This window comes from Vipera berus (genome assembly GCF_964194415.1).
Source record: "Vipera berus genome assembly, chromosome: 1".
In the NCBI taxonomy this organism is placed as follows: domain Eukaryota; kingdom Metazoa; phylum Chordata; class Lepidosauria; order Squamata; family Viperidae; genus Vipera; species Vipera berus.
Genome location: NC_138202.1, coordinates 27,276,726 through 27,304,677, shown reverse-complemented (window position 1 = coordinate 27,304,677; position 27,952 = coordinate 27,276,726). Strand labels below are relative to the sequence as shown.

General features: G+C 41.8%; 1 protein-coding gene across 1 annotated transcript; it reads right to left on the bottom strand.

The window, feature by feature from the left end:
- Nucleotides 1–7,270: 7,270 nt before the first annotated feature.
- On the bottom strand, nt 7,271–26,300 carry DACT1 (dishevelled binding antagonist of beta catenin 1). The gene is made up of 4 exons (XM_081319134.1): nt 25,709–26,300; nt 11,595–11,727; nt 10,727–10,882; nt 7,271–9,884 (listed from the first exon to the last, which is right to left on the bottom strand). The coding sequence occupies exons 1-4, from the start codon at nt 26,081–26,083 to the stop codon at nt 8,050–8,052; spliced, it is 2,499 nt and encodes an 832-aa protein (XP_081175260.1). The 5' UTR covers nt 26,084–26,300; the 3' UTR covers nt 7,271–8,049.
- Between the last annotated feature and the right edge of the window lie 1,652 nt (nt 26,301–27,952).

Below are 27,952 nucleotides of genomic sequence, written 5' to 3'. Positions count from 1 at the left end.
ATAGAATAGAATAGAATAGAATAGAGCTGGAAGGGACCTTGGAGGTCTTCTAGGCCAGCCCCCTGCTCAAGCAGGAGAACCTACATCATCTCAGACAAGTGACTGTCTAGCCTCTTTTTAAAAATCTCCAGTGATGGGGCACCCACTATTTCTGGAGGCAAGCTATTCCACTGGTTAATTGTTCTCACTGTCAGGAAGTTTCTCCTTAATTCCAGGTTGCTTCTCTCTTTGATCAGTTTCCAACCATTGTTTCTTGTCCTGCCCTCTGGTGCTTTGGTGAATAATTTGACCCCATCTTCTTTGTGGGGGGCCCTCAAATACTGGAATACTGCTGTCATGTCTCCCCTATTTCTTCTTTTCTTTAGACTAGCCAAACCCAAGTCCTGCAGCCATTCTTTGTATGTTTTAGTCTCCAGGCCTTCGATCATCTTAGTTGCTCTTCTCTGAATTTTTTCCAAACTTTCAACATCTTTTTTGTGATATGGTGACCAAATTGGCTGCAGTATTCCAGGTGTGGTCATGAATGTATATTGAATCAATGTATAGCTAGTTGATGTCATTTTTGCATATATTCAGTCCTAAATCTGTTCCAGCCACTTTTCTCATCCATTATTTTGATATGTACATGGGGGTATTTTTGAATTTCCTTGTTTTAATGTATACATTTTACATGCCATTTTCTTTCATGTATAAATACAACTTTCCTCAATAGTCTATTATTTTCATGCAATTTTCAGCCAAGGATAGTTTCTTAAAATGTGGAGCATGACATACTCCAAAGAACATCTGGATTCTGTTCTGCATAGTAGTATGAAAAATGTGGATGTCATTTGACTCCAAGTCTGTCCTGAGTTCCTGGAAATACTGTTTTTTTCCTCTGGACCCTGTTAGTACCAGGCAAATCTTCTGAACTTCGATTGCTGCTATTGAATGCCTGGTGTTGACTCCCTAATTGGACCTTGACCATGTTTTTCCCTATTGATTTTTTTCTTAAGTTGTCTTTGTTGGTCTTTGACACTGGACTCTTTGACTCTGCCAGAAAATAGTCACACGATTCTGAGAGGGCTGTGATATTGTGAAGGATACTAAGCCTATTGAGTTGTTATTCTCTCACTGAGTGGGAAAAATCCAATAATTTCAGGTTGCTGCTAGAAAAATTATGTTTTTACTGTAGCAGTAAGAAATTACATGGAAGCAAAGTTATTTTAACATAATACATGGAGAATTTTTGAATCATGCATATTTTTAAGTAGAGGAAGCATAGAGAGATTATTATTATTATTATTATTATTATTATTATTATTATTATTATTATTATTATTATTATTATTATTTATTGAATTTCTATACCACCCTTCTCCCAAAGGACTCAGGGCGGTGTACAGGGCAATAAAACTACTACATACAAAAGTTAAAAGTAAGATTAAATTAATTTAGCCCTAACAATAAATAGTTAAAAATACCCCAACCCTAGACCAGGCTGGCCTGTTCAAATAAGTAGGTTTTCAGATCACGGCGGAAAGAGCGAAGGTCGGGAGCCATCCGGAGCTCAACCGGTAATTGATTCCAAAGGGCTGGCGCGCCCACAGGGAATGCTCTCCCCCTAGGGGCCGCCAGCCGACACTCTTTGACCGACGGCACCCTGAGGAGGCCCTCTCTGTGGGAGCGCACAGGACCAAGGGAAGATGACGCCAGCAGCAGGTGATCCCGTAAGTAATCCGGACCCATGCCATTTAGGGCTTTATAGGTTATCACCAGCACCTTGAATCTCACCCGGAGGGCAACTGGAAGCCAATGCAGCTCGTGGAGAAGAGGTGTTACATGGGAGTATCGGGAGACCCCCATCACAACTTGTGCGGCCGCATTCTGCACCAGCTGAAGCCTCCGAGTGGTCCTCAAGGGCAGCCCCATCTATAGAGCATTGCAGTAGTCTATACGAGAGGTCACGAGCGCATGAGTGACTGTACGCATGGCATCCCGGTCCAGATAGGGTTGCAACTGGCGCACCAGACGAACCTGGGCAAAAGCCCCCCTGGTCACAGCTCCTACATGGTCTTCCAAACTAAGCTGTGAGTCCAGGAGGACACCCAAGTTGCGAGCCCTATCTACGGGATACCAGAGCCATAAAAATATTCTAGAAACTACAGTAGGTAAGGTAGAGGAAGAATCAGACAGTTTCAGTCTTTAGCAGGAATGGACGTATTTTGAAAGTTTAGGGAAGCTGTTCACCCATCAAGGCCACAGAAAATATCTGGTAACATTATATCATGTCTGGAAAGGTCACAGCCAAATATTTTAAACTGGGGGGTGGATTGTAAGGGGGGTGGAATATGGAAGTAGAAGGTCTCTGAAAGCAAGCTACAATTATTACTCTATTTAGAATCAATAAATCTTCTTCTTCTTCTTCTTCTTCTTCTTCTTCTTCTTCTTCTTCTTCTTCTTCTTCTTCTTCTTTTGTTGTAAGTCCCAGGACAATATAGGCAAAAAATATATTCAACAAATAAATAAATCCTGAAAAACTGTGTGAATTTTTTTTTACTTCTTCCTGTGTTCTTTAAGGTGAGACAGGGGGCAAGGAGACCAACTCTCATTTTCTCCCCCTTAAATGGCCCCACAACTGAACCTTATGATATTGAAATGGCAAATGTGATCAACCTTTGATATCCAAAGTGCACTAATGTGATGTTGGAAATCTGGGGGCACAAATGGGGTGCTGGGATTATGTGCATCCAGTAGGTTACCCAACCCTGCCTTCAGCAAACGCAAAAGGGGAAGTCTCTTGCCAGCTTGGATTAGGTGTTGAGGCCTGCTTAGTCGAATGGGAAAATGGCTAGAGAGAGTGGTGAGGCCAATTGATCAGTAAAGTTTTATGTCTAATAAATCTAATTAGCCTCTCATGAAGGATTCTTGGGACTAGAGAGTAGTTTCAATAGATTTGTACTGAACTCAGTAGAAAAATCCTCTGTCAGCACTACAAAAATAAAAGATATACATAAAAATATAGGAGGCCGTCTTTTATATACATATATTCTCTACTCTGATTTGCAGTAGCTCTTTCCATTATTGACTTGATACTTCCAACTGAGGGTGCAACCTTAAATTAATGAATATGCACACATACAAAGCTCTTACATTGCTAGTTGTAACAAACTTTTACAAGTAAGGGATGAATATATTATGTACACTTCAATTGATGTTGTTGTGTTCTGTGCTATTATTATTTCTTTTTTGAATATGTGTTTTGTTGATGGGCAAGGCTTTCAAACCAAAGAAGCTGTGAAAACATTTACTAATCATTTTAAAAATAGTCTTTCTATGGACATCAGCTTTGCCATGTGCTTGCAAATAAAGCAACTTCTCTTTGGCCTTTTCTCCAGTGCTCTACATTCTGGCTCCTTAGAGAGCATTCCTTCTCTAAATTGAAAAGTATCCAATACAATTAAAGAACAGTGAAGATCCACACATCTCACAAAACTGCTTGGAAGAATGCTGCAACAGCTTTTTTTTTGCTATTGGCAGATAGATCCTGTTTCTTTGTGATGTGGACAGGAACATCTCAAAGGTAGTGCCAAGTTTTGACTACCAAAAATTGGAAGTGGACAAATGTGGATGATTTCTTTAGTCACCAATCATGCAGTTAGGTTCCAGCAGAATGTAGGTTATTTTGTGTTTTCAAAGGAAGTAATAATTCTCACTATAATGACAAGAAGTAGCAAAACGTATTTTGGCCGTTAGAGTCTAATTTTTCAAAAGGGGCCACAAATGTTGCCCATTACAATCAATGCATCACACATGACAAGGGATTAAAAAAGGAAATGTTTATTACAGCATATCAATGCATTATATTAATTTATAAAGCAATATGATTTATATAGAGATATAAAATACAGCTGCTTAATGATGTACAATTATTGGACACAACAGAAAAACTGACACAACTGACACTCATGCTTTTAACATGCATATTTGTGTAAACTGTAAGGAAAAAAATACACAATATACTTGAAGAGACTTTTTGGATTTTTCCCCAAAGTATAAAAGAAAGTAGTGTCAGACAATTGCAATTGTATTATACATTTAGGATACTGAATCCTGGTTATTGCACCTCAAAAAAGATATTAGTGAGCTGCAAATGGTGCAGTGAAGGCCACCAAAATGATCCAGGGGTGGGAAGAGCTCCCATACAAAGAAAAGTTTTAAGAGTTGGGATTTGTAGCTTAGAAAACTCATATGAGAAAAGAGAGGCATTTAAAATTAAAATACTGGAATGTAGGATCTTCCAGAGAAACTGAAAAATGGAAAATTCAGGAAAAACAAAAAGAAGTATATCATAAATCAAATGAAGTGGGATTGGTTTTACAAAGGTACTGGGCAAATTTGTCATAGACAAAGCTATCAACAGCTATCAGTCATGAAGTCTGTCTACTAACTCCAAATCAGAGTAAGCTGGCCTTTCAGTTTCACTTGCTGGAGAACATGGGAGAATCCCACTGCTATTCTAGTAAGCTTTCCAGAATTATCAGGTGGTTTTCTGTGGGAAACAGGATGCTAGAATAGATAAACCTTTAGTTCAGACCAGCAAAATACTTGTAACATTAGAAGGGAAATGGAATGGAACTAAACAGTGGGATGTGCAGAAAAATTGCCCTCTTGACCTCAATGCATATATTCAAGATAGAAGACACTGTTTTTAGGTTTATCATCCAGCCTCTTTGCCCCAGCTTATTTTATGATTTTTTTTCCCCAGTTAAAAATAAACCAGAAACTGAATTCCTGCAAAACTAAGCATCAACTCCTAGCATTGTCTTAATTTACTTTAACTCTTTATTCTTAAAGGAGGAAAAAAAGAATTAGCAAGATCTACAAGGTTTTCAGAAGTGAAATCGTTGGGCTATATATTGCTATTCACTTTTATTCTCACAGTTTAATTATAATAATTTATCAGGGAATCAGGCCTCTAAAGGTTCAGGGTTTATATCTTCTTTAGAAACTTCAGCCCTAAACGCACTTTTGTCTCAGGTTTCTAGCTTGGTTCAAGACAAAGCATACCAAGGAAAAATATCCCTAAACTACCTTCTTCAACCATCCCACCACTTGCAACATTTACTCTAATTAGAAGTATTGTTTTAAAATCCTCACTTACGTACAGAACTACAAAACAATACAAAATACTGAACACATTTCTTTGATATTTTAACATATCCAGCGATGGAGTATGAAAACCTGGCATATAAATAGCTTCTGAGAACTTGATATTTGGCAAAATTTGCATTTTTTTAAAAAAAAAGTCAATTTTCGAAGTTCAAGCACTTGAACATGGCTACGATTGGAGTCAATGAACTCAAAATTCAGAAATGTTGTTAAACTTCAAGAAGTTACCAATATTCTGATTGGGGTGAGCGTTTCATTTTGAACATTTTTTCAGGTTTTAAAACTCGGTTGTGAACATTAGAATTTATTTTTAAAATTAAAAATGTACAGAAAATGTTCTTATGATCGCAAAGTAGTTTTAACCCAAAGTAATCAGCAGATGAAATTAGGGGATGGAAGAATGCAACCTGCCTGTGATTCTCTTTCCATCCGTTGTTAGGATTCCTATCAACAATGCAAAATAAGGTGTACACCTTACAAGAGTTCATTTAATGACCGTTCAAAGTTATAACAGCACTGAAAAAAGTGACTTGTGACCGTTTTTCACTTAATGACCATGGCAAGTCTCCCCATGGTCAATTGGCTTGTATTTACGACGGTTGCAGGGTTATGTCATCACCTTTTATGACCTTCTGACAAGCAAAGTCAAATGGGGAAACCAGATTCACTTAACCGTGTTACTTACTTAATCCCTGCAGTGATTCGCATAACAACTGTGGCAAGAAAAGTTTTAAAATGTGGCAAAACTCACTTAACAAATGTCTCATTTAGTAACCCAGAAATTTTGGGCTCAGTTGTTGTCGTACGTCAAGGACTACCTGTTTTTCAGGTTCCCTCCTTAAAGATGCTTATTGTGCTTGACCTTCTACAAGATTAATAAAGGAAGCTTAAACGGCAGATCTTCCCAACACATCTAAATCCTAGAGGATTTTGAAGTTTATGTCATTTTCTTCCCTCATCTCTTCGGATTGCCACCTCCTAATCCAATTTTAGGTATTCAATCATTTGTGCACGTTAGTAAGAGATGGATACAGTCATTCAAGAGGTAGAGCAGCTGCCCCAAATTCCCAAACCTCTTATGGATCTTAGAAAGTAACATTGGGAAAAATCACAGAGCAGTGGGCTAGAATAGATGGATCATTATCCATCAATGATGGATAATTCAAGGCAGCTTTAGGTGGTTCTGGCTCAGTGCTGAGGTTCTTCCTTCTGAAGGCAGTTCAATCTCTGCCTCTAAATTTGAAAATCATCCAGGAGAAAGTAATGGGGAAAAACCTCTCCTCAACTCTGAAGGTAGTTTTAATTCAGAATAGACGATGCTGAAGAACACGAATAACTAATCTAATTTGCATATAAGGAGGCCTCAAGCAAAATCTTGAAAATGCTTTTTTTTCTAAATATACAGTAAAATGTCTGTGGATGATGGAGATTATCTGAAGCAGAGATTTTCTGTGTTAATCAGTGATGCTGCATAAATCAACACAATCCTTGCCAAGTTTGCTTATTTAAAAAAATGTGTATCTTGCATTTCATTTAACCCTCTTTTTACACTGATGTTTCCAACACTGTTTTTAAATCAACATTTAGTCGTTAAGTCTTCCATTTCTCTGCATCTCAATCAGCCCAAGCAGTAAACTGGTGTCTTAATTCTTTGTTTGAAAACTAGCACGGTGGCTTTTGTTCTCACCACTTAAAAGGCACTAGTGTTGACTGAAAAATATGGAGGTTCAGGTGACATTAACTAAGCAGTCCATTAAGACTTAAATACCTGCCTTAAAAAAAGCATTCTAGAAAAATTATTTACAAGAAGCACCTTGTTTTGTTTATGTAGGCAGATGTGTGTCGGTCACATCTTCATAAGACCTTTTTGGCAGACTATCAAAAGCAGCGGCACCAGAGAGATCCAAAAAAGGTCTATATAGGGCAACCTTCTCTAATGGACTGAATTGCTGCCTTTCCTGGTGGCTGTGAATTCTGGGTATCGCAGTCACCACACTGGAAGGTATCAGGTTAGAAAAGGCTGCCATAGATTCTTCTTTCTGTTCTCTGCTTACACCAAGTCTTGTAGGTAGCCACTTGCCTGATTACTTAAGGCAAGTGAGAATGGGAAGTCTGAAAACTTAAAAAGAGGTGAGTCTTTCCTTCTCCAAAGCAAGCCCTTGTCGTGATAAAAATGGTGCATCAGAGGGAGATAAAATTTGCCCAACATTATGTTATTATAAGGGTTTCTTTCAAAGTTTAAATCAGAGGCTGACTCATCTGGAGTGCCCCAACAGTCTATATGTTGCCCCCAGATTCCCCTAAAATGAACTGAACAGAAAATTTCCTTCTATGGTATTGTTTGGAGGATTTTTAAGGTCAGCTTTCCATTTTTGGAGGTTTCAAGGTCTAAAATAGATGACTTAAATCTCTGCAAGATTTTACCTCTTAAAATTCCCCCCAAACTCTTAAATTCTCCCCCAAACAAGCTTCCCATGTTTAGCCCTGTCCCCAAAATGTTGTCATTCCTTCACCTTGTATAACTTTAGAGTGGTTATCCAACCTCTGAAGCTGGAAAAGATGTGGAAACCTTGGCAAGGCACAACACTATCACCTCGCAGGGCATGTTCTCCCTCACTTGCTTGATCCCTCTATAGTTCTCAGCCCAAAAAGTAGACATACACAAACATGTGTACTCTGTCACAGAAAAGTTGCTTGCCCTGCTCTTCGAGATGTTAAGGCAGGCAGTTCTGATGACAGGGCCCTCTTGGAGTCAGCGTAGCTGCACAGCTCCCAAGTCCTGAAAAAAATGTCCCCAAGACCCGCCAGAATCCTGACACTCACTTCCCTTACATATATGCGTCTCACCAATAGGCAAAGATATTATCATTGCTGCTATCATTTGTTTTTTATATGTATTTAGACAGTAGTCATCAGTTTGAGAGAGCCAGACCGAAAACGAAGGATTTTCTTCTTAAGGTTATGGGATGCTTTAATCTTAACAAAGGCTTTGGCTGCATTTTCATGGAGCTCCGAAGCAGCAGCCACTGCCTGAATGGGAAGTGTCTGAACAAACTGGGACCAGAGGAGGCCCCCGCTTTCCTCCGAGTCACTGGTTGTTGTACTTTCACCAACAAACTCCACTCCACTCAAGCTGGACTCACTGTCCCCAAAACAGTTGGTGGTATAGTTGCTCCTTTCATCCTCGCTGGTGTCCACTACAGTGGAGTGGAAGAGGGATTCACATTCAGCTGAATATTCTGAGTCACTAGCAACGTAGGCATAGGGGCTAATATAAGGATGCGGAACCTGTGAATAGACTCCTCCAGCTTCTCTCCTGTTCCTCCTGGCCCGCCTAAGGGCATCTTCATAAGATACCTCTGCAGAGAGTTTCCAGTGCCGATAATCAGCTCTCTTGTGCTTGGGCTTGGCAACTACTGGTTCTCTGCTATGTCCATGGGGCCTCAGCACAGACTTGAGTACGCCTGGCTGCCGACTCAGATGGTTGGCATCTGGCTGCAGATGGAGACCTTTCTTCCCTCTCAAAGTGGTCTTTCTTGGCTTCTTGTTTGTATCCAATTCATCCAGGAAGTGACACTTTTTGCCCACAGGTTTGGCCCTCTCACGCCCAGTCTGAGGCCCATTTTCCAGCACTGTAACAAGATGAGATTTGTGTTTCACCATAGAACCTTTGAGAATTTTGACACTCCTGGTGCCTTTGTGAAGTCTGACTGTTTGTGGCTGAGCAGGTATGAACTGGGCATTCACCAGCAATCCCTCCTCCAGACTCTGAGATGATGACCCCTCACTCTTAAATTCCACCAAGGGTCTGCTCTCCTGACCTGACAAAACAGAGCAAGATGACTGCATCCCACTATTCTTAAATGATAGCCTTTTGGGAAGCTGGACAGCTTTCTTTTCTTTCAAGGGTGTTACGTGCTGTCCTGGGCTTTCTTTAGGACATATCAAAAAGAGTTGACCACTTTCCTTGGGAGCATCACTCAAAGTCACAGGGGATCGCATCACTTCTTGAGTTTTGACATTCTTCACTGGGGCCTTGCTTTGATCATTATTAGCATTTGGCTGGAAAACAGCAGGTGCAGGAATCTTTTTTAACTCCATATGCTCTACTTCCCTTGAATTCTGCTTTATGGGAGAAAAGGCACTGCTATCTAGGGTGAGAGTGGTTCCACTGGAATGTGAAAGTGGCTGATTGAGATTCTTAATGTTAGTGGTGTTGCTAGGCACAGCACTAGCCATCTGCCGAAGACACAAGCTTCCATGTCTCAAAATCCCCTTGGCCAGGTCTGCGTTCAAATTCGTTCTTGGTTTATTGGTTCTAACTGAAGGTGCCTTTTTTTGCACAAGGCTTAAAATATATCCATCCATTTTTCTGTTGGGCAGAGGACAGGATGGAGAATGAGAAAGATGTGAAAGACAAGAATCCACTGTTTTTTCTGAACTGAGTTCCGGTTCAACGTCCACAGCATTGTCACTGGTTCTTTCTACTTCTTCTCTTGAGGGGCAACTGGTCACCGGCAGAAGAAACATGGGGCTCTGCACTGCAACAGCATGTAAAGGGCTGGGATAACGGTATACATCATTTCCATTTTTAGACACCAGATCGCACTGGTATTTTGGGTGTACATCTGCAACAATGTCAAAAGTATCTGGCTGTGGCATTGATGTAGAGGCCACCCCTGCTTGGTCGTTTTGTTGGATTCCTTTGTTTTGCTCCAGCCAGCTGATGAAATCTGAAATTCAATGAAGTGGGGATGAAATAAGTAAGGAATAGCATTTGGAGTTGAAAGTGGAAGTAATAACTTGCACTATTGCTATTATCATCATCTGGATTAATCATGATACATGTCTGCAATAGTTAAGGATACCGTTTTCTATAAAATCTGGACTGGCAATTCCTATCTCAACTTATTTATAAAGAGTTCCAAGCTGAGATATGACCCCCTTAACCCACAGATTTGAGACAGAATGCAAATAAAAATACAATGCAAATGAGCTTTAATTTTATGTGCATATTATTCTTATAATATTCAGTTCCTACCGAATTGCTGTAATTCACTTAAAAAAGAAAAGATATAAAGGTGGGTCTGAAGACATGTCCTAGTTCTCTGTATCCTTCAGCTACCAACCTGTGGCTACACTTGGGGGGAAATGAGAATATGGAATCAGGGCTGACCCATATTTTGTTTAATCATCATTTATTGAGTAAACCATGATTGGCCCACAGTAAATATTGTCTTAAACCATGGTTCATAAACTACAGTGTCTGGCTTCATACAATAGATCAAAATGTTGTTAGTTTAGTGTGTTGTATGAACATAGTAACTGATCTGTTGGATCATTAGATCCAGTGCTATTTATCCAACAGCCATCCTCTCAGTGGAAACTCATATATAATAATGCTATCTTTGCCTTCTATCCCAGATCTATTGACCAGGAACAAACAAGGAAAAAGGCTGATCAGGACCCAGAATAGCCCCAGTGGCTAACTTGGTGGATTGCACGAGCACCCTGGCATATGCCACAAAGGAAAGTAACCTTAAACATGCCTGGGTATTAGGAATTCTTGCTATACCTGCAGACTTGGGCCGTCCATCAGAGCCACTCAAAGATGCATCCAAAGAGCTGCAGAAGCAAGTACTGGAGTGACAACTGGATAAACATTCACTGAAAACAGAGTTTGATGAGTTGGAGAGAGATCCAGAAGCCCCATCACTCAGCTCATAAAACCCTATTAAATAAAAAAGAGAATCCATTAAAGCAGCTTGCGGTTAGTAGCATGAGGAAGGAATAGGGGAATAATCTAGCATATTCCTCCTGAACCTAAAGCCTCATTCCAAATAAAGTTTTAAAAAATGAGATGGACTAGAGAGAATGTAGCAATTTGATAAATCTGAGACTACATCTACCTCTTAATGAAACAATGCACCTAGTAATCTCCTGTTTCTTTTAGTAAATAAATGTCAAATGCTACATCTGAATAGTGGCTACCAGTGGCTTTTTCTTTGGCAGACATCCTGAAATATAAGACTTTAGAAGCAATAGCTGTCAGATATAAAGGCCAGTAGAAGTAAAGGGAGGCTTCATTTGAAACAGTATAGACATCTTTCAGTTTCTGTATAAATAACTGCACTTTCAACTATAACTGGACCTAAATTAAGACACCGTAGCTATAATTCATGTCATCTGATCAAGCAGAATTTGGCTGCAGCTTCCTCAGCTTGTTCCTTACAGCATAACTGTTCTCTGCGGGATATAATTCCTTGGCCGTTGCCTTTTCCATGCAAGATGAAAGGCATCTGAAGTTTTTATTTAATACTGGAGTTCTGTGGACCGTACTTAGGAATGTCCTAGATGCCTGGGCAGAATGCCGCGTGCCCCCTTTTACAAGACCTAAAGTCTGTTGATTATCATAGTTTAGCTTAGCTACATAACATGCTTACCCGAACTGGGACGGCTATCCACGTCAAGGTGTTCATCTGTTGTCTTTTCAACATCTAGCCTCAAATCACTGATCTGTTTGTCCAGTTCTTGCAACTGGTTTAATAAGCCAGCATCTCTTCTTCTTAAGCAGTTCTGAAATAATAGCCAGAGTGAAAACTGATTTCAGTATATGATAGGTTCAGGAAGAATACATATATAGCAACAACATAAACCAGTCCATTGTTATTAGATTCTGTTGAACAAATATTGTTTCTAGTAGTTTCTAGTTTGGCTTTTTTACTTCCTGTCCCAAAGGCAAAATGTTTTCCCTCTATACCAGACATGTCAAACACAAGGCCCGGGGGCCGGATCCGGCCCGCGAAGTGGTTTCATGCGGCCCGCGAAGCCATCCTGGAAACAGTGAGAGAACGGCCCCCTCTGCCTTGCCCCTGGCCCAGAGACCCTCCTCCTGCCAGAGACCCTCAGATCTGTCCCAGTCCTGCCCAGGCCCCCATAGGCACCCTTGATGTGAACGATGTAGAGCTGGCCACGCCCACCCAGTACGCCATACGCACTCTAGCCACGCCCACCCAGTAGGCCACGCCCACCCTGGCCACACCCACCCGGCCCCTTGAGGGCAACCGCAATGCTGATGCGGCCCTCAATGAAATTGAGTTTGACACCCCTGCTCTATACTATTTTGGTATTGCATGCATAAACCGCAAATAAGAAAGAAGTTGAGTGTGCAAGGGTACCATACAGAAAAACAGCATAGATCTATTATGTACAACATACTTTTGGTTTCCATTTACAAATCCAAGACTCCTTTTGTTATTAAGAAAGAGAGATTACCCTTCTAATAAGTAAAATGGAAGTATCTTCTCCAATTGTTACCAGGATTGTATTTCTGATAACCAATGGCAATTGTGTTTATGGATCTGTGACTATTTATGACAGTTGTAGTGCCTTGGGGTCATGTGTTCAACTTCTGCGACTTTCTGACAAGCAAAGTCAATGAGGAAGTCTGATTCACTTAACAACTGTGTTATTAAATTAACAACTGCAGTGATTCACTTAACAACTGTGGCAAGAAAGGTTGCAAAATGGGGCAAAACTCACTTAACAACTGTCTCACTTAGCAAGAGAGAGTTTGGGCTCAACTGTAATCGTAAGTCGAGGATTACCTGTACTCATTGACATACACTCCCAAAATTAACATTCTGCCTCCAAGCAGCCCCACTCCAAAAATGGGTTGATTCTGGTACTTTCTGAAGTTCACAAATTCCCTAAATTTGTGCTCAATCATTTATCCTATCTGGCTATATAAATTCATTCACTCAATGAATAAGCAAGCAAATAAGCAAGCAAGCAAACAAGCTGACTTTTAAACATGCTTCATGTGAACCCAGTCAAGAATTAGGTCATTTTCCGATGCTCTTTTCTAGACCCCTCCTGCCCGCAGAATCACTGTGACTGAAAATCTTTGCACAGTGATGTTCCAGCTTTGTATGGCTGTGAAAGCTGGACCATAAGAAAGGCTGAGCGCCAAAGAATTGAGGCCTTTGAACTATGGTGCTGGAGAAGACTCCTGCAAGTCCCTTAGACTGCAAGACGATCAAACCGGTCATTCCTAGAGGAGATCAACCCTGACTGCTCTTTAGAAGGCCAGATCCTGAAGCTGAAACTCAAATACTTTGGCCATCTAATGAGAAGGAAGGACTCACTGGAGAAGAGCCTAATGCTGGGAACGGTTGAGGGCAATAGAAGAAGGGGACGACAGAGAATGAAGTGGCTGGATGGAGTCACTGAAGCAGTAGGCGTGAGCTTAAATGGACTCCAGAAGATGGTAGAGGACAGAAAGGCCTGGAAGAACATTGTCCATGGGGTTGTGATGGGTCGGACACGACTTCACAACTAACAACAACAACAACATTCCAGCTTTGGAAGCTTGATAACTTCCCCTAGTTATGGCACTGGACTCATGTGGGTGACCAAGTTAACTCTGTCTTGTACAACCAAGCTCTTGATGAATGGAAACCATTTTAATTATGGAGGGAAGGTTAATGCACACAATATTTATGCAATAACACTGATGCTTCATTTTTAGCCCATGGGCTAAGGCTTTAAACGTAAGCAAGGTTATAATTGCAAAAGTTTATTATAAGTTCACAGAAGGATGCACTTTTGTAATGGAAAGGACAGCCTTTAAAAATGAGGCAAGAAATTAAGTTTCATTCAAGGTAGTTAAACCCTGAACCCTTGCTGACCTTTTCCTGAACTTGCATAGAATTACAGGCTTACTCTTATAATACAGCTTTCCCAAGTCTGGCGCCCTCCAGATGTGCTGGGTTACAACTGGCAGAATTCCCAGCTCTGCTCTTCTGCAAAATAAACAACCCAAGACAGGTATCTTGGTTAAATAGTTGAGGCTAGATATTAGCCCATGCTCCTTGAATGGCAAATTATGATTGTATATACTTGTTAAGTGATGTCGTTGTGATTAGAATTAGATCAATGCACCTGAAACCCAAGTAGTAATCCCCTTCTTCATCCCGAGTTAGAGTAAAGGATTGGTTGCTTGAAGCAATAAGAACTGTTTAAGTAAAAGATATTCTTCATGCATGGTGTTATGAAATGAGTTTAGAATAAGCTCATTAACTTCAGGTCAAAGCAATCAGTTTTCCTGCTGAACCTCATAATTATACCTATCCCTCAATAACACTGTTGCACAAAGCTCTTATCTTATGTATATACTCGGCATCTTCTAGCATTTCATTTCTCTGAAAAAATACAGTTCTCAGAAAAAAGAAAAATGTGGAATTCACCACCTTATACGGTTCCATCTGGCAGGCTAAATGTGTCAACCCTTCTGATTCTCAGCATGCTGTCATTCAAGGGCAGCTTCGGGCAACCCGAATCACTTAATAGTCCAAGGCCATTTGGACGCCACTTGTGAATGTGGAAGCCCTTTTGAAGTGTCACTTAAGGGGCAGGTGCTCAAGGGTTTTGCAGACTCTCATTGTCGTGTTACAACATACAGGTTTATGGAACAATTTTTGACCAACTTGGGGGGTGGGGTGAGAAATCCACGTATTTTTCACTTTTTCTCCAAAGCCACTCTTGGTCTGTGAGAAAGCTTGGAAGCAGAGAATAGGAGATGTCTTTGGTACGCAATCCAATATGGTATGTTCATCCATTGGCATGCAGTGGGAGGGGAAAAGAGAACCAGTTTGGTGTAGTGGTTATGGTGCTGGCCTAGAAACCAGGAGACCATGAGTTCAAGTCTCATCTAAGGCAGAAAAGCTCTCTCAGCCCACCCACTTAACAGGGTTGTTGTTAAGAAAACAGGAGGAGGAATGATTAATAGGTACATTCACCGCCTTGAGTTACATATAAAGTAATAAAGGAGGGATAAAAATCTAATTAATAAATAAAATAAAAAACCTTTTCCTAATGAAAGAAGTCCTCATTGAACATAGGCCTTCTTCCTCCATTCAATCAGTATAATTTTTTTCTCCATTTGCCAGAAGGAGAGAGGAGGTATTTCCCTGTGTTACCCAAACCCCATTCACAAAGTTTTCTGCGATCTCTCTCTCCTCTCACCCTTTTGGCAGGGTAAGTAAGGGCAGTTACAGAGACAAGGCAAACATCTTTGGTGTCTATTCATACTCTAAGGATAACCCTGTTATAGCAGTGCCAATGATATATATGCATATGTATGCAAAATGTGTGCCTGATCACTATGTAAAGGGCAATTCTAGCAGTACACTCTCCCATCTAATTCCCCACTTCAGTTCAAATCTATTTTCCGGCTACTTTTTCCTGATTAGTTAAATGCCCCCAGAAGTGTCTGCAAGGAGTGTGTGAGAGAGAGAGAAAGAGAGAGAGAGAAATCCAGATGGTGGCCAGACTATGCATTCAAAGCTCTACTCTTTTTTATGTGCCTCATGAGACATTTAAGGGAAAATCTTTGATCAGTACCCTCTTGACTTTTGACTATCCTGTGTAACCAAAATGTACATCAAGACAGTTAAATTGCAAACTCATTCATACAACATGCTATGCTGAGATAACATTACCATGGATTCAGTTTTTCGTAGCTTAGGACAGAGGTCACCAACCTTTCTTGGTTGGCAGAACAGAGGGAAAGGGAGGGGGAAGCACAGGGCCACAAGCATGTGTGTGATGCAAATGGGGCAGGGCTAGCGCTTGCGTTCTTGTGCACAGTGATGTTTCTGCACCCCAAGGCCCATTTTTGCGCAGTGCATCCCATTTTTGCACCCCACAGCACGGTGGCAGTCCGTTTTTGCCCCCCAAAGCACAGCAGTGTCCCATTTTCATACCCCACAGCACAGCATCAGCCCGTTTTTGAACCCCGAGGAGCAGTGTCCCATTTTTGTGCCCCAAGGTGCAGCAGTAGCATATTTTTGCACCACACAGCCGCAGCGCTAGCACAAGTGGGGGGGCACATACGTGCGTGTACTGGCCAGCCTTTCCTGCAGCCCACGGCCCACTACTGGGCCATGGCCCACAGGTTGGGGACCCCTCAACCTATTTGATTAATTTATGATTCGGTTTATTGTGAGAATCCAGAAAATGAGTTAATACAGTAAGAAGGTAAAAATTATTGTGTATGCATAGCATATCTTAACATTCTCAAAAGCAACAACAGAAAGTCACAAATACTGTAAACCTCTATTACCCCCAACAGCTCCAGATCCAGTTCTGACAAACTGACATGGATAGAGGACACGCGTGTCATAAGCTTGGCCCTATCAGTGCCAGTCCAGTTGCAATTCTGTATATCAAAATACTCAGTAGATGAACATTACTGATCACAAAAGCAGAGTAAAGAACAATTAAAGCAATAATGATGATGATGATGATGGTGATGATTGATGATGATGATGTTAGAAGGGACCTTGGAGGTCTTCTAGTCCAACCCCCTGTTCAGGCAGGAAACCCTATACAAGAGGTGTCAAACTGCCAGCTCATGGGTCGATTGCATGATATGGAGGCCACGCCCACCTCAGTTCCAGCAATGCAAAAAAAGTCACGATATGTCATGACACATCACATGACACAGCAAGTTTGACACCTGTGCCCTATACCATTTCAGTCTTTTCTTAAAAACTTCCAATGTTGGAGCAGTCACAGCTTCTGGAGGCAGGCTGTTCCACTGGTTAATTGTTCTGTCAGGAAGTTTCTCCTTAGTTCTAGGTTGCTTCTCTCCTTGATTAGTTTCCATCCATTGCTTCTTGTCCTGCCTTCAGGTGCTTTGGAGAATAGCTTGACTCCCTCTTCTTTGTGACAGGCCCTCAGATATTGGAACACTGCTATCATGTCACCCCTCAACCTTCTCTTCATTAAACTAGTCATGCCCAATTCCTTCTTCTAGTCAAGTTCAACTAAGTTTGTATGTTGTTTTCTCAGAGGCTGTGTAGAAATGGATTGGCACTGTTTTTTTCTGGGGTGTTCACTGTCACTGACTTTCTGGCTTAGCCTATAATCCTAGCAAGGATGTGGGGTGTCATTCAAGTACTAACCATGAGTATCCCAGCTCACCTTTCTGAGATTAATCAACATCCCCCTCAATACCAAATGATATCTACTAATAAAACTTTTATCTCACTTTTTCATCATTTCAAAAGCATCCCAAAATGGGGCTGTTTCAGTGTATCTTGAGCAAGATTTGCTCATCAGTATGCAATACATCTTTTAAAAATGTCAAATTTGACAGCAGTTTTAAATTAAAACGGATGTTCTAAAAACGGATGTCTATTGTTTAATGAACACAACATGGAAGATTGCAGAGCTGGAGGTTGGGTAGCTGCTACTGCAACTGAGTTTTAATCTCTTCTACTGCAATCCGGAATTACACAGGGAAAAGTCTAATCTAGGATTGCTGGGAGAGACATTATTTCCTGCCCCCAGGCAACCCCATCCCTAGGTCCAATGTGACTCTCCCAGCCCATCAATAGTTGTTGGGTAAGACTGAAAGGCTCCTTATTCCAAACTCTAAAGATAGACAGATAGATCCTTATCAGAAAAGGAGCATGGGGATGTGGGCAGGCGTCTCTGTCTGAGCCAGCCAGGGGACATGGTACAACCAATTTCTTCCCCCACTTTACAACTTGCAACACAAGCACTGGTGCTGAAAATATACAACTCTCACGTGTCCCAAAACAGCAGTGAGGCTGAATGATGGAACAATGTAAAGGATGTTGCAGAATATAAGGCTTTAAGAAGGACAGGCCAAGAATTTCACAGAAGAGATGATTCTTCTTTAAGAGTTCAGGAACACTGTTCAGCTTGAAGTGCTCTATATAAAACCCTTGGTCAAAAGGAAATCCAGCTCCAATTTGTTTTTACAATCCTTTGTTCAATCTCTCCTTGAAGGGCCCAGGGCCCTCCGTTAGTTTGCTCATTTGGCCTTCTGAACTTTGCTTGATTCTGCTCTATTGCTGTTTCACTAGATTTATAGTACAATATTATTTATCCCTGCTACAATGAACCCGGACTGGACTTAGGTGTCCTTGTCTTTTTTGCTCCACTGCAAATGTCTCTTGGGTCCCCAAAACTTAAGCTTGACAGATTTCACCTTTTCATTTCCACCTCTTTGGACTCAATCATTTTGATATAATACTTATTTTCTGATTCTCTGGTTGCTTTATTGGCTACCAACAGATCTTAAGAGTCCAATTCAAGATGCTGGGTTTTTTTTACTTATAAAGCCCTTTATGGCTTGGCTCCAGTGGGCATCTGCCTGGCTTATGTATTTGCGCATAGAGAGATATAAGACCCCATTCCATCATCAGCTCAGCAAATGTGGTAATGAAGATAATCCTTCTCCATAATAATTCTCTTCTCCATAATAATTCTCCGCCTCTACTTATGCCTTGCATCCTCCATGATGATACGTCACAAGGCAATTTAGACCATACTTCTAATTGCACATGTGATAAATGACTGCTATATTTTGTGGTTTTAATATGGATGGGCTCTCATATTTTTGCTTTATTGTATTGTAGACTATATTGTAAACTGTAGACAGTACTGTATTGTAAACTGTCAAAGTGTATGAGTGAAACAATACATAACATTGTTAAATAAATAAATAAATTTGGGCAACAAACTGAACCACTGAACTTTAGCAGCAACTGTGGCAGAGACATATAAGAAGCAGTCCTGAAGAACATCAGGGTTACTGGTTGTTCACAAGTTTCTCTCCCTTCTGGAAAATATAATTGCTTTATATAATTGATGGCAGCTTCACAGAATGGCTGGCATCCCAGCCCACACACTTTGGAGACAAATTAAATCTTGCTGGAGTCTGCACTCAGTGACAACTGAAGCCAACCCTGGCATCAACATAGCTGTGCAATCTACATTTCACATCTATTTTGGGGTATACTTAAAACAGCTTCGATGTACATCCAAAAATTCTTGTGGTACAGTCTTTGAAATGTATATCCCCAAATATGCAGCAAGTTGATAGATGGTGAACTTCCATGGTGTTGCTGGAATTTAAAGCCTTAAAAGTCTTCAAGAATGCAGTCATAGTCTATCGCCACATAACTATTTTTCATCAGTGGAGTTAGTTACCCTGGTTTACAAGGATGTCAGCATCAGCAGCTGGACCAAACAGGAAACACAGCCATCTAAGCCAATTCTACTGTATTGAGGAGCTACATTAATAGGAGCCTGCACATCTGAAAATACCCTTCTTCCACCATCTTTTTTACAACCCAAGAAACTAGGGAGGTCCCACCTAGGCTAGGGAGCCTCTTGGCCTGCTCACTATTCAGCTTCAGTCTATTATCTTTATCCCAGAGAGCATCTCTTTACCCTACCTCTTCAACCAAGCTCTTTCCCATATACTTCCCAAAATTTGCTTCAGGTTTAATGTCTGTATCTGGGATGACTGTAAACTACTTAATGCCATATAAAATCCCTAAACTGACATATTTCACTCTTAGTGTTAAAGCAATTCAATACTATTTTTGGCAAATAAGTTAGACCTCATGATTTGTCCTTTGTCTCTTAATGGCAAGGATGGCTAATTCCATTTATGCTCAACTGTCCCTCATTTCCAACATCCACTATTTGTCTCAAGAAGCTGAACTGTAAACTTGTCTGGGCAGAGTTGACTTACTTGAAGGAGAACTTTACCACTAGTTCATTTCAAAACACTGCTTGAAGCGGATATTTTGCTAAAGCTAAGCAATATCAGCTTTGATCAGTCTTGGGACTGGAAATAATCTAGAATCACCATATATGATGTTTCCAGTTTCCTGATGGAAGAAAATCAGAATAGAAATATGCTAATTAAACAAAATCAGATTACTTTCCCCCATCTTATGTCCTCAAATATGTTGGAATATAACTCTCATAATCTAGCTGACTAGGAATTATAGGAATTGTAATCTGATAGCTCTTGAGAATTTAGTAGTCTAGAAAAAAAAGTAATCTCAAGTGATGCCATCTGTGAATCTGTTGGCCTTGATATCTGTGCAAGTGTCTTGATGCACCTCTTTTTCTTTCCTTTCTTCTGCACCATCCAAATTGAATTCGAGGCTGGGATCAAATCTTAATGAATGACAACATTTGCTTCAGCTTCCGTTAAAAAATTGGGAATGCTGGGAGTAGTTACTTGCTTATTTTATATATTTATTTATTGAATTTAGAGGCTGCCCAACTCTATAAAGACTCTGAATGGCTTAGCACCCAAAGGTAATAAAATATTAAAGCAAAAAGAAATACACATTACTGTCTGAGAAAGGACTTCCAGTGAAGATGCAATAGCAAACTACATGGCAAACTAGCCGTCTCTGAAGGGCAAGGACGGCAATTAAGACATGGAATGACGTTAAAAAAGACACCTTAAGATGGGACAAACTGCAACTGTCATTGTTGGGGACAAGATGAAGCCAAGGACTCCTGTATCTCTGATTTGGGATGTTTGCCCTGATGATAAGGACTGATCTTTCCATTACGTAGACTGAAACTTTATAAAGAGTACAGAGAAGGGCAACAAAGATGATTAGGAGACTGGAGGCTAAAACATATGAAAAACAGTTGCAGGAATTGGGTATGTCTAATCTAGTGAAAGAAGGACTAGGAGTGATATGATACAGTGTTCCAATAGTTGAGGGTCTGCCATAAAGAAAAAGGGGTCAACCTGTTCTCCAAAGCACCTGAAGGCAGAACAAGCAGTAATGGGTGGAAACTAATCAAGGAGAGAACTAACCTAGAAATAGAGAAATTTCCTGACAGAACAATTAATGGCTTGCCTTCAGAAGTGTCTGGACAACCATTTGTTTGGAATGGTATAGGGCAGGGGTAGGCAACCTCGGCTCTTTTATGACTCATGGACTTCAACTCCCAGAATTCCTGAGCCAGCTTAGCTGGCTCAGGAATTCTGGGAGTTGAAGTCCATGAGTCATAAAAGAGCCGAGGTTGCCTACCCCTGGTATAGGGTCTCCTGCTTGAACTAGAAGTCCTCCAAGGTCCCTTCCAACTCTGTTATTCTGATGCAGTCTCATTAAGAACTGAAGCTATTTTACACACCTTTATAGATCAGTAGCATCTATAACCCTAACCTTGCTCAAACTAATCACATTTAGCAAAATAATGTCTGAATTCAGCCACTGTGATTTGTAAACTATGGTTTATGGTTTAGTAAGCTATATATATATTTATTTATTTATTGAATGTGTGTACTATTGAATTGCTATTTACAGTACAAAGCTTACACACGATGAATACCATAAAACCACTACAAAATCAGAAAAACCGAAATAAAACTAAACTAAATAATACACAATACCAACAAACTAATTAATTAATTAAATCTGCTTTCAGTCACTTTTTTGGGAAGAGTTCATTCTTCATTACTTTCTGATAAACATCACCAAGTTTGCGGGGGGGGGGGAACCTATCTTCCAGAATAAGGTTTTTCAGAGTGTGTGGATGCCATGATTGGAAAATGGAATTTTATGGCTTAGCCCCCTTCACTTCACAAAACTGGAGGACCACAAGCAGCTTCTCCAGACATGTTCTCAGTCAGGCCACAGCACTAATTGAAATAAATGTTCTTTAAGGCAGGGGTCCCCAACCCCTGGTCCGTGGACCAGTACCGGACTGTGGCATGCCAGCAACCGGTCCGCACAAGCAAAGTCCCATCCACGAGATGCAGGCAGCACACAAAACCACACACTCTCTGGTCCGCAGAAAAACCTGTGTCCATGGAACTGGTCCCTGGTACCCAAAAGGTTGAGGACCTCTGCTTTAAGGTACTTTGGGTCAGACTATGTAGGAACCTCTGGGTCAGAACCAGCACTCTGAATTGCATCTTGACAGAACTCAGTTACAGTTAATTCAGTAAAGCAGGGGTTGGCAGCAAATTAGGTTGCATAGTAGGGAGATTTTCCAAAAATCTTTTGCTATGATTGCATTCTTGATAGATGACTACTCAAACTTTGCATGAAAATTTGTGGAAAGGGAATTTGCTATTTTTCTGAGCAAATCTGTTCCTCTGCTAAACAACTAAAGCTATTATGAAGTTTTTAGATGTTATTTTACTTGGAAGCAGTAATTAGGTTCCTATCTTCTGTGTAATAGTTTTGTTTCATTGGTACACTAACAGCTCTTCAAATAATCAGATTTCTTGGCTTAATATACTCAGCTCCTGAAAAAAGTCCTTATGCTACTTGGTGGCTAGGCCCCTCACCTTCTTTGGTTACTTCCTCTGGACATTTTCCAGTTTGCCACACTGTCCTTGAAGCAGAGACTCCATAAGAGTTTATAATATTGCAGATGAAAATTGACAGTCATCAATGCGCACTAATTAACTTTAATCATTTTTTCATTATTTAATATTAATTGCATTGCTATTAAATCAAATCCCACATTCAGTCTCTGGAATAGGTCTTCAACATGTTATCTAGAGGCTAAATATGGACCATGGAATGAAAAAAGCTTTTGCATTCCTTAAAACAAAGATACAACTTGTATTATAGCTGGATTTACTTCTACTTACTTTTAATTAAGCATCATGTTTGCCACTGATACTGTCATTTAGAAATCATAGTCTATGACTTAGTGAAATATTGAATCAGCTATGGCCCAGCTTTACGTATGCAAATCCCACAGCTATTGGTCTCCAAGAAAGAAAGGGGGGGAAGAATTATCTTTCCATTTCCAAGCCAATACCCTCTTACTGTAACAAATTACTTCCCTGTTTTGATCTCTTTCCTGAGGATATTAATAGGTGAGAATGGCTAGAATGATTAACATGCAAATAACCTTTTTGTATGCTTGCTTCTGGCTCAGACAGTAAAACATAAGCTGAATCACATTCATGCCTACTCTCTTTGACACACAAATTAAACATCATTTTTGTCCTAGCCTCATCTAGTTTCCGAATTCTAATTCCATTCGTTGGATGCCAGTTGGTAAAGGTTGTAAGAAAAGATGGAATATTTCCAAGTCCCAAATGCCCCAGGAACAGATCTGTTGGGATATTTCAAATGTGACTTTTGTATGGGAAGGGAAAGCTATTGCAGTTGACTGGCACCCAATCCACCAAAATCCTAAAGCGCAAAATGAGGTCCTTCTTATCACTAAAAGGACTGATATGCAAATGATGGTGTCTGTTGGCAACTGCGCTGGAGGGGGATAAAATTTCCTTCACATTGAGCTTGATTCCTGTGGTGACATCATGGACACATCCAGAATCTTCTTGATAACAAAACTCAAAAGAATTGCCACTGGCTTTTTCCAGGGAGAGAAATAATAATTGCCAAAAAAATCAGGGTGAATAATAAACACTGAATTACACATTTTGGGGGCTTGTAACAAGTTTTCTACTACATTCTGTCTTTTCCCCCATTTCCTTGAAGTTTCTTGGAAGTGTTAAATTTCACATATCCTCTCAACCCTTAATATCAGGTTCAAAGTCAGCTTTGTATCATCTGCAATATTTCCTCTATTTTCTGGTTTTTGCCTCACTGACTCTCCAGACATGGGTTTTGCTGGCACAGAAACCTCGCCTCACCTTGCCAGGGAACTCAGATCTTTGTGGCCCAGAAACCACAGGCACAACCACTTTTTATTGGCTGCTTAAGCAACAGCCCCAAGACTGTAGTTCTAACAATCCTTCTTTTTGATTATGGATTATGGGTCAATGGAATTCATAGGGAGCTGGACTTGGGTCTCTTATGACACCACAATGACTCCAACTGATGACATGTTTAACCCCACCTTCCAGCTCAGCCTTGTCTTTTCCTACTGTTCCACCCTAGGAACTAGGATGAGATTCCAGTTGAGCAAAGAAGCATTCAGTTTTGATTCCCCCCCCCACCTTGGAGCTCTTTGCAGCCTCTGTGTTAAGTGTGCTGCAATGAGCACTCTTTATTGACTTTCAGTGCCTCACCTATTCATTTCTATAGGATTTTTGCAGCAAAGGTGTTTCCTGGGGAGGGACAGCATCTCCAGTAGCTTAAGTCAAGTACATTTGCACTCATTTTGCAGAGTAACAATGGAACTCAGCTGATGGCTGGATTCGTTTAAGTCCTTCCCTCCTGCTGCACTACAATATTAATGCAAGCATCCCACATATGCTCCCGCAGCACTGACAGGAACTCAATAAGATAAATGCTTTCTTCCCAGTCCAGCACCAGCTTTTGTCGACTGCCAACATCAACAACATTAACAGCATCTGCAGGAGGTGAATTGATTCCCTTCAGCAGCCAATCTAATATGCAACTTGATGCCCAACCAGACTCCTGTGAGGCTCCTCCTAAGCCTTTACACATGCACACACCCATATATGTAAACGAATGGAAAAACTGAGCTAGCTGCAGCACCAAAGCCTAAAGGGCAAGGAGGTTATTCCCGCTGGTCCCATTCAGTGCAGTGGGATGACAAAAAGCCCCTCATTTGGAGCTGCAGTAATTAATCGCCATATACTACAGGTATAGCAGCTATTGTTAGCAAAAAGAGGATGGGCCAAGGGCAGGCACTGATGCAGAAGGCTGGAAGGAGGAGGCCAGCTACCCTGCTCAGAAGAGACCATCATTAAAGTAATGGAAAGGTACCCACACAGAATTTGGTTCTTCTTAATACTCTAAACATCCAAGTCTTGGAACTGTGATGTTTTAGGAACAGAGAAACAACCTTTCAATATACTGCTTAAAAGTTCCTGGCTTTTCTCTTCTGGGCTCCCACCAACATATACAGGAGGCGGCTTCCGTATTTCCAAGGGTGGGGGCTTCAGGGGTCCCTCTCTGACCTCTTAATGCTCCACTGGAGACCCTCCCTCCCTCCAGTCTGTCTGTCACAGGCCTTGAGTCTAAGGGGACCTTCAAGGTGCTTTCAGCACCTCCGTGCATTAGCAAAGGCATCCATTTCACAAATGAGTTGGCATCTGCCTCGCCATTCCTTCCATCTGACACCCTGGCACCCTCGTTTTTGCTAAGGTTCTTCTTCAGGGGAAGGGGGGATGAGGAAGCCGGTGCCTCTACGGGTCTTCATCATAGGATACAACAGAAAAGGCTGCACTTTCCAGCAGCCCTCTTGTCTCCACCAAGCCCCAAAACTCAAACTGCTCGATATGAAGGGCAGAGAGGAAGATCCTGTTAACAGCTTGGATTATCTTTACCTTAGGAGGGTCCTGGCAGATCTGAAAACCTCCGCCTCCACCCACGCAATGACCCTCATTTTTCAAACCCTCTTCTTCCCACCGACCCTGTTTCTCATCTGCACGGTAAGCAGCCTGGAGCAACTAAGGCTAAACAGAAACCTTTTCCCGCAACGAGAAATGGGAAATACCCTGAAGAAGTAGCGGCCGAATTTCATGTAGCCACGGTAACTTAATTCCTTTCTGCGCAGAGGCACATGCGTCTACATAGACGCTTTGTACACGCTCAGAGACACGCTTCCCACATTGTTTCAAGCGGTATGGAATTGGGGTAAAATAAAACCCAAAGCCGGGTTCCCGCCCCGTCCTTCCGCAGCTGATGAGGTCCAGGAGCCTCCACAGCCTCCCCTCTCCCCGGTTTGGTCTGGCTGCGCCCCTGCATCGCGCCCACCGCCTTGGCTCGCCGGCTCGGCTCGGCTCGGCTCGGCTCACCAGCTGCCTCCGCAGAAGCAGGATGTTCTCCTCCAGGAATTTCTCTTCTAAGCTGCGCGGCGCGATCCCGGCTCCCGCTACGGCTCTCGTCGTTTCCCCGGAGCAGCTCCCGGCCAGGGAAGCGGAGGGTGCGGCGGCCAGTAGCCGCTTGACGCGCAGCTCCTGGCGCTGGCGCAGGAATTCCAATTCGGCCAGCCCGGCGAGCGTGGCCTCCAGCCGCTCCCGGGTGCGCAGCCGCTCCGCCTCCGTCGACTCACTCCTGGCGCCGTCCCGTGCCCAGCGCGGATCGGGCTCTTTCCCCGCTGCAGCCGCAGCCACCTGGCCCTGCTGCTGCTCCGGCTGCTGCTGCTTCCCTGGCTCCGGACTCGCCTTCATGCCCGAGCCCTGCTCAGCGCCGTGCAGAATCCTGCACGGAGGGCACTGCAGCGGCACCGAACCTCCGGCTTCCCACCCTCAGCTGCGCGCGGCGGGCGGGAAGCCCAGCCGCTCTGGAACCGTGCGGCGCCTGCAGCCTGCTGGCAGCCGCATCCCCGCTGCCCCGCCCGCACCCTGCGCCGTCTTCGTCCCTGCTGTTCCCGCTTCGCCTCCACCACCGCCGTCGCCGCCTGGCTCTCTAGCCCTCGGCGTCCTTCTTCCAATCCCCCTATTCCCTCCCCGGCTCCTCCCCTCTCCCTCCCTCCCTCCCTCCCTCTCTCTCTCTGTCTCTCTCTCTCTTCTCTCTCTCTCTCTCTCTCTCTCTCTCTCTCTCTCTCTCTCTCTCTCTGTGTGTGTGTCTTTCTCTCTCGGCTGTTCTGCATTTCCTCGCCCCCTCCGTCTTCGCCGCCTTTCAAACCAGCCGGGCCAGAGGCGGTCCGAGGAGTAGCTCTCCTCAGGATCGCGCGCATCCATCCGCCTGCTTCAAAGAGCAGTTTGGCCGCCCCGTGTTTCCTTCCTTGATGGACTTTTCTCTTTGCATGGTGGGGTTGCACCTCAGATATTTCAGAAACACAAATTCGTCCTTTCAAAGAAGGGTTAGTGAGGATCAGAACCCCAATTCCTAGTTAGTCTCATCTATTTCTGTATGAAATTTTTTCTCTTTCTTTCTTTCTTTCTTTCTTTTTTCTTTCTTTCTTTCTTTCTTTCTTTCTTTCTTTCCTCTTTTATTCATTCTTTCTGCCTTTCTTCTTTCTGCCTTTCATTCATCTATATACATTTTCCCCACATGTATTGCTTTATTTACTCTGAATCTCTGCTATCTATATATTTCTTTTTATTCATCACTCACTGAAAGGATTTCTAAAATATCCTTTTAGAGTTTTTAGGGTTTTAAAAAAATTGTCCTCAGAATTTTACATGCCATTATGCCGTTGAGGAGTGTGATGATTAATTCAGATCAATGCCACAACATTCAGCACAATAGTTAACAATCCTTTGTTATCTGATAAGGAAGAAATAGAAGGCTAGGGCAGAACCAAGTCTGATTGTCAAAAGTCTTTATCATCTCTGATTTTATGGAAGTCCAAGCATCTAATATCTATTGGATCATTTGTTCATTTGATAGGGAGCAGACTGGGAGCCACAAATGGAAGAGAAGGAAGTTGCAGCTTTTGAACTATTAGTAAGTGGTAGAAAGATAAGCAAGGTCAACTAGGGTTAGTATTGGGATGGGAGGTCAGCCAGGAGGGGGGGCGAGGGTTAAAAATACACTTGGGGAGAAAGCAATGACAGATCATTTCCTTATCTGCATGTCTTTGTCCATCAAAGTCACAAGGAGTGACATCAAGACAACCTGATTTTTTGTTGTTGTTGTTGTTACTACAGAGGACTTTGCAGTGGAACCAAGCATTCAGAAAGTGGTGGATCTTCTTCACTGAATATATTCACATGGAGGCTAGATAGCCATCTTTCAGGGATGTTTTAATTTGGATTTCAGTGCTAAGCAGGGATGGGATTAAGGTCTAGTAGTGTCTCCTGCCAACACTCAGATTGTGTGATCCTAATCCAGCTTCTTGTTCCACAGTGGAGAAGCATGTGTTTTACAGAAACCCACAAGAATAGTTCAAATAGATTCCCCCTGATTATTACATTTTTATTTTTCCTTATTAATACTATTGTATTCAGTAACAACTGGTATTCATAACTCCAGCCTCCCGTCAGAAGCTCCCATTACATTATCATGAACCATAAAAACATCTTATTTATTTATTTATTATCATTTTATATGGCCACCCACATACATATATTTATATAAAACAGAATTGTGGC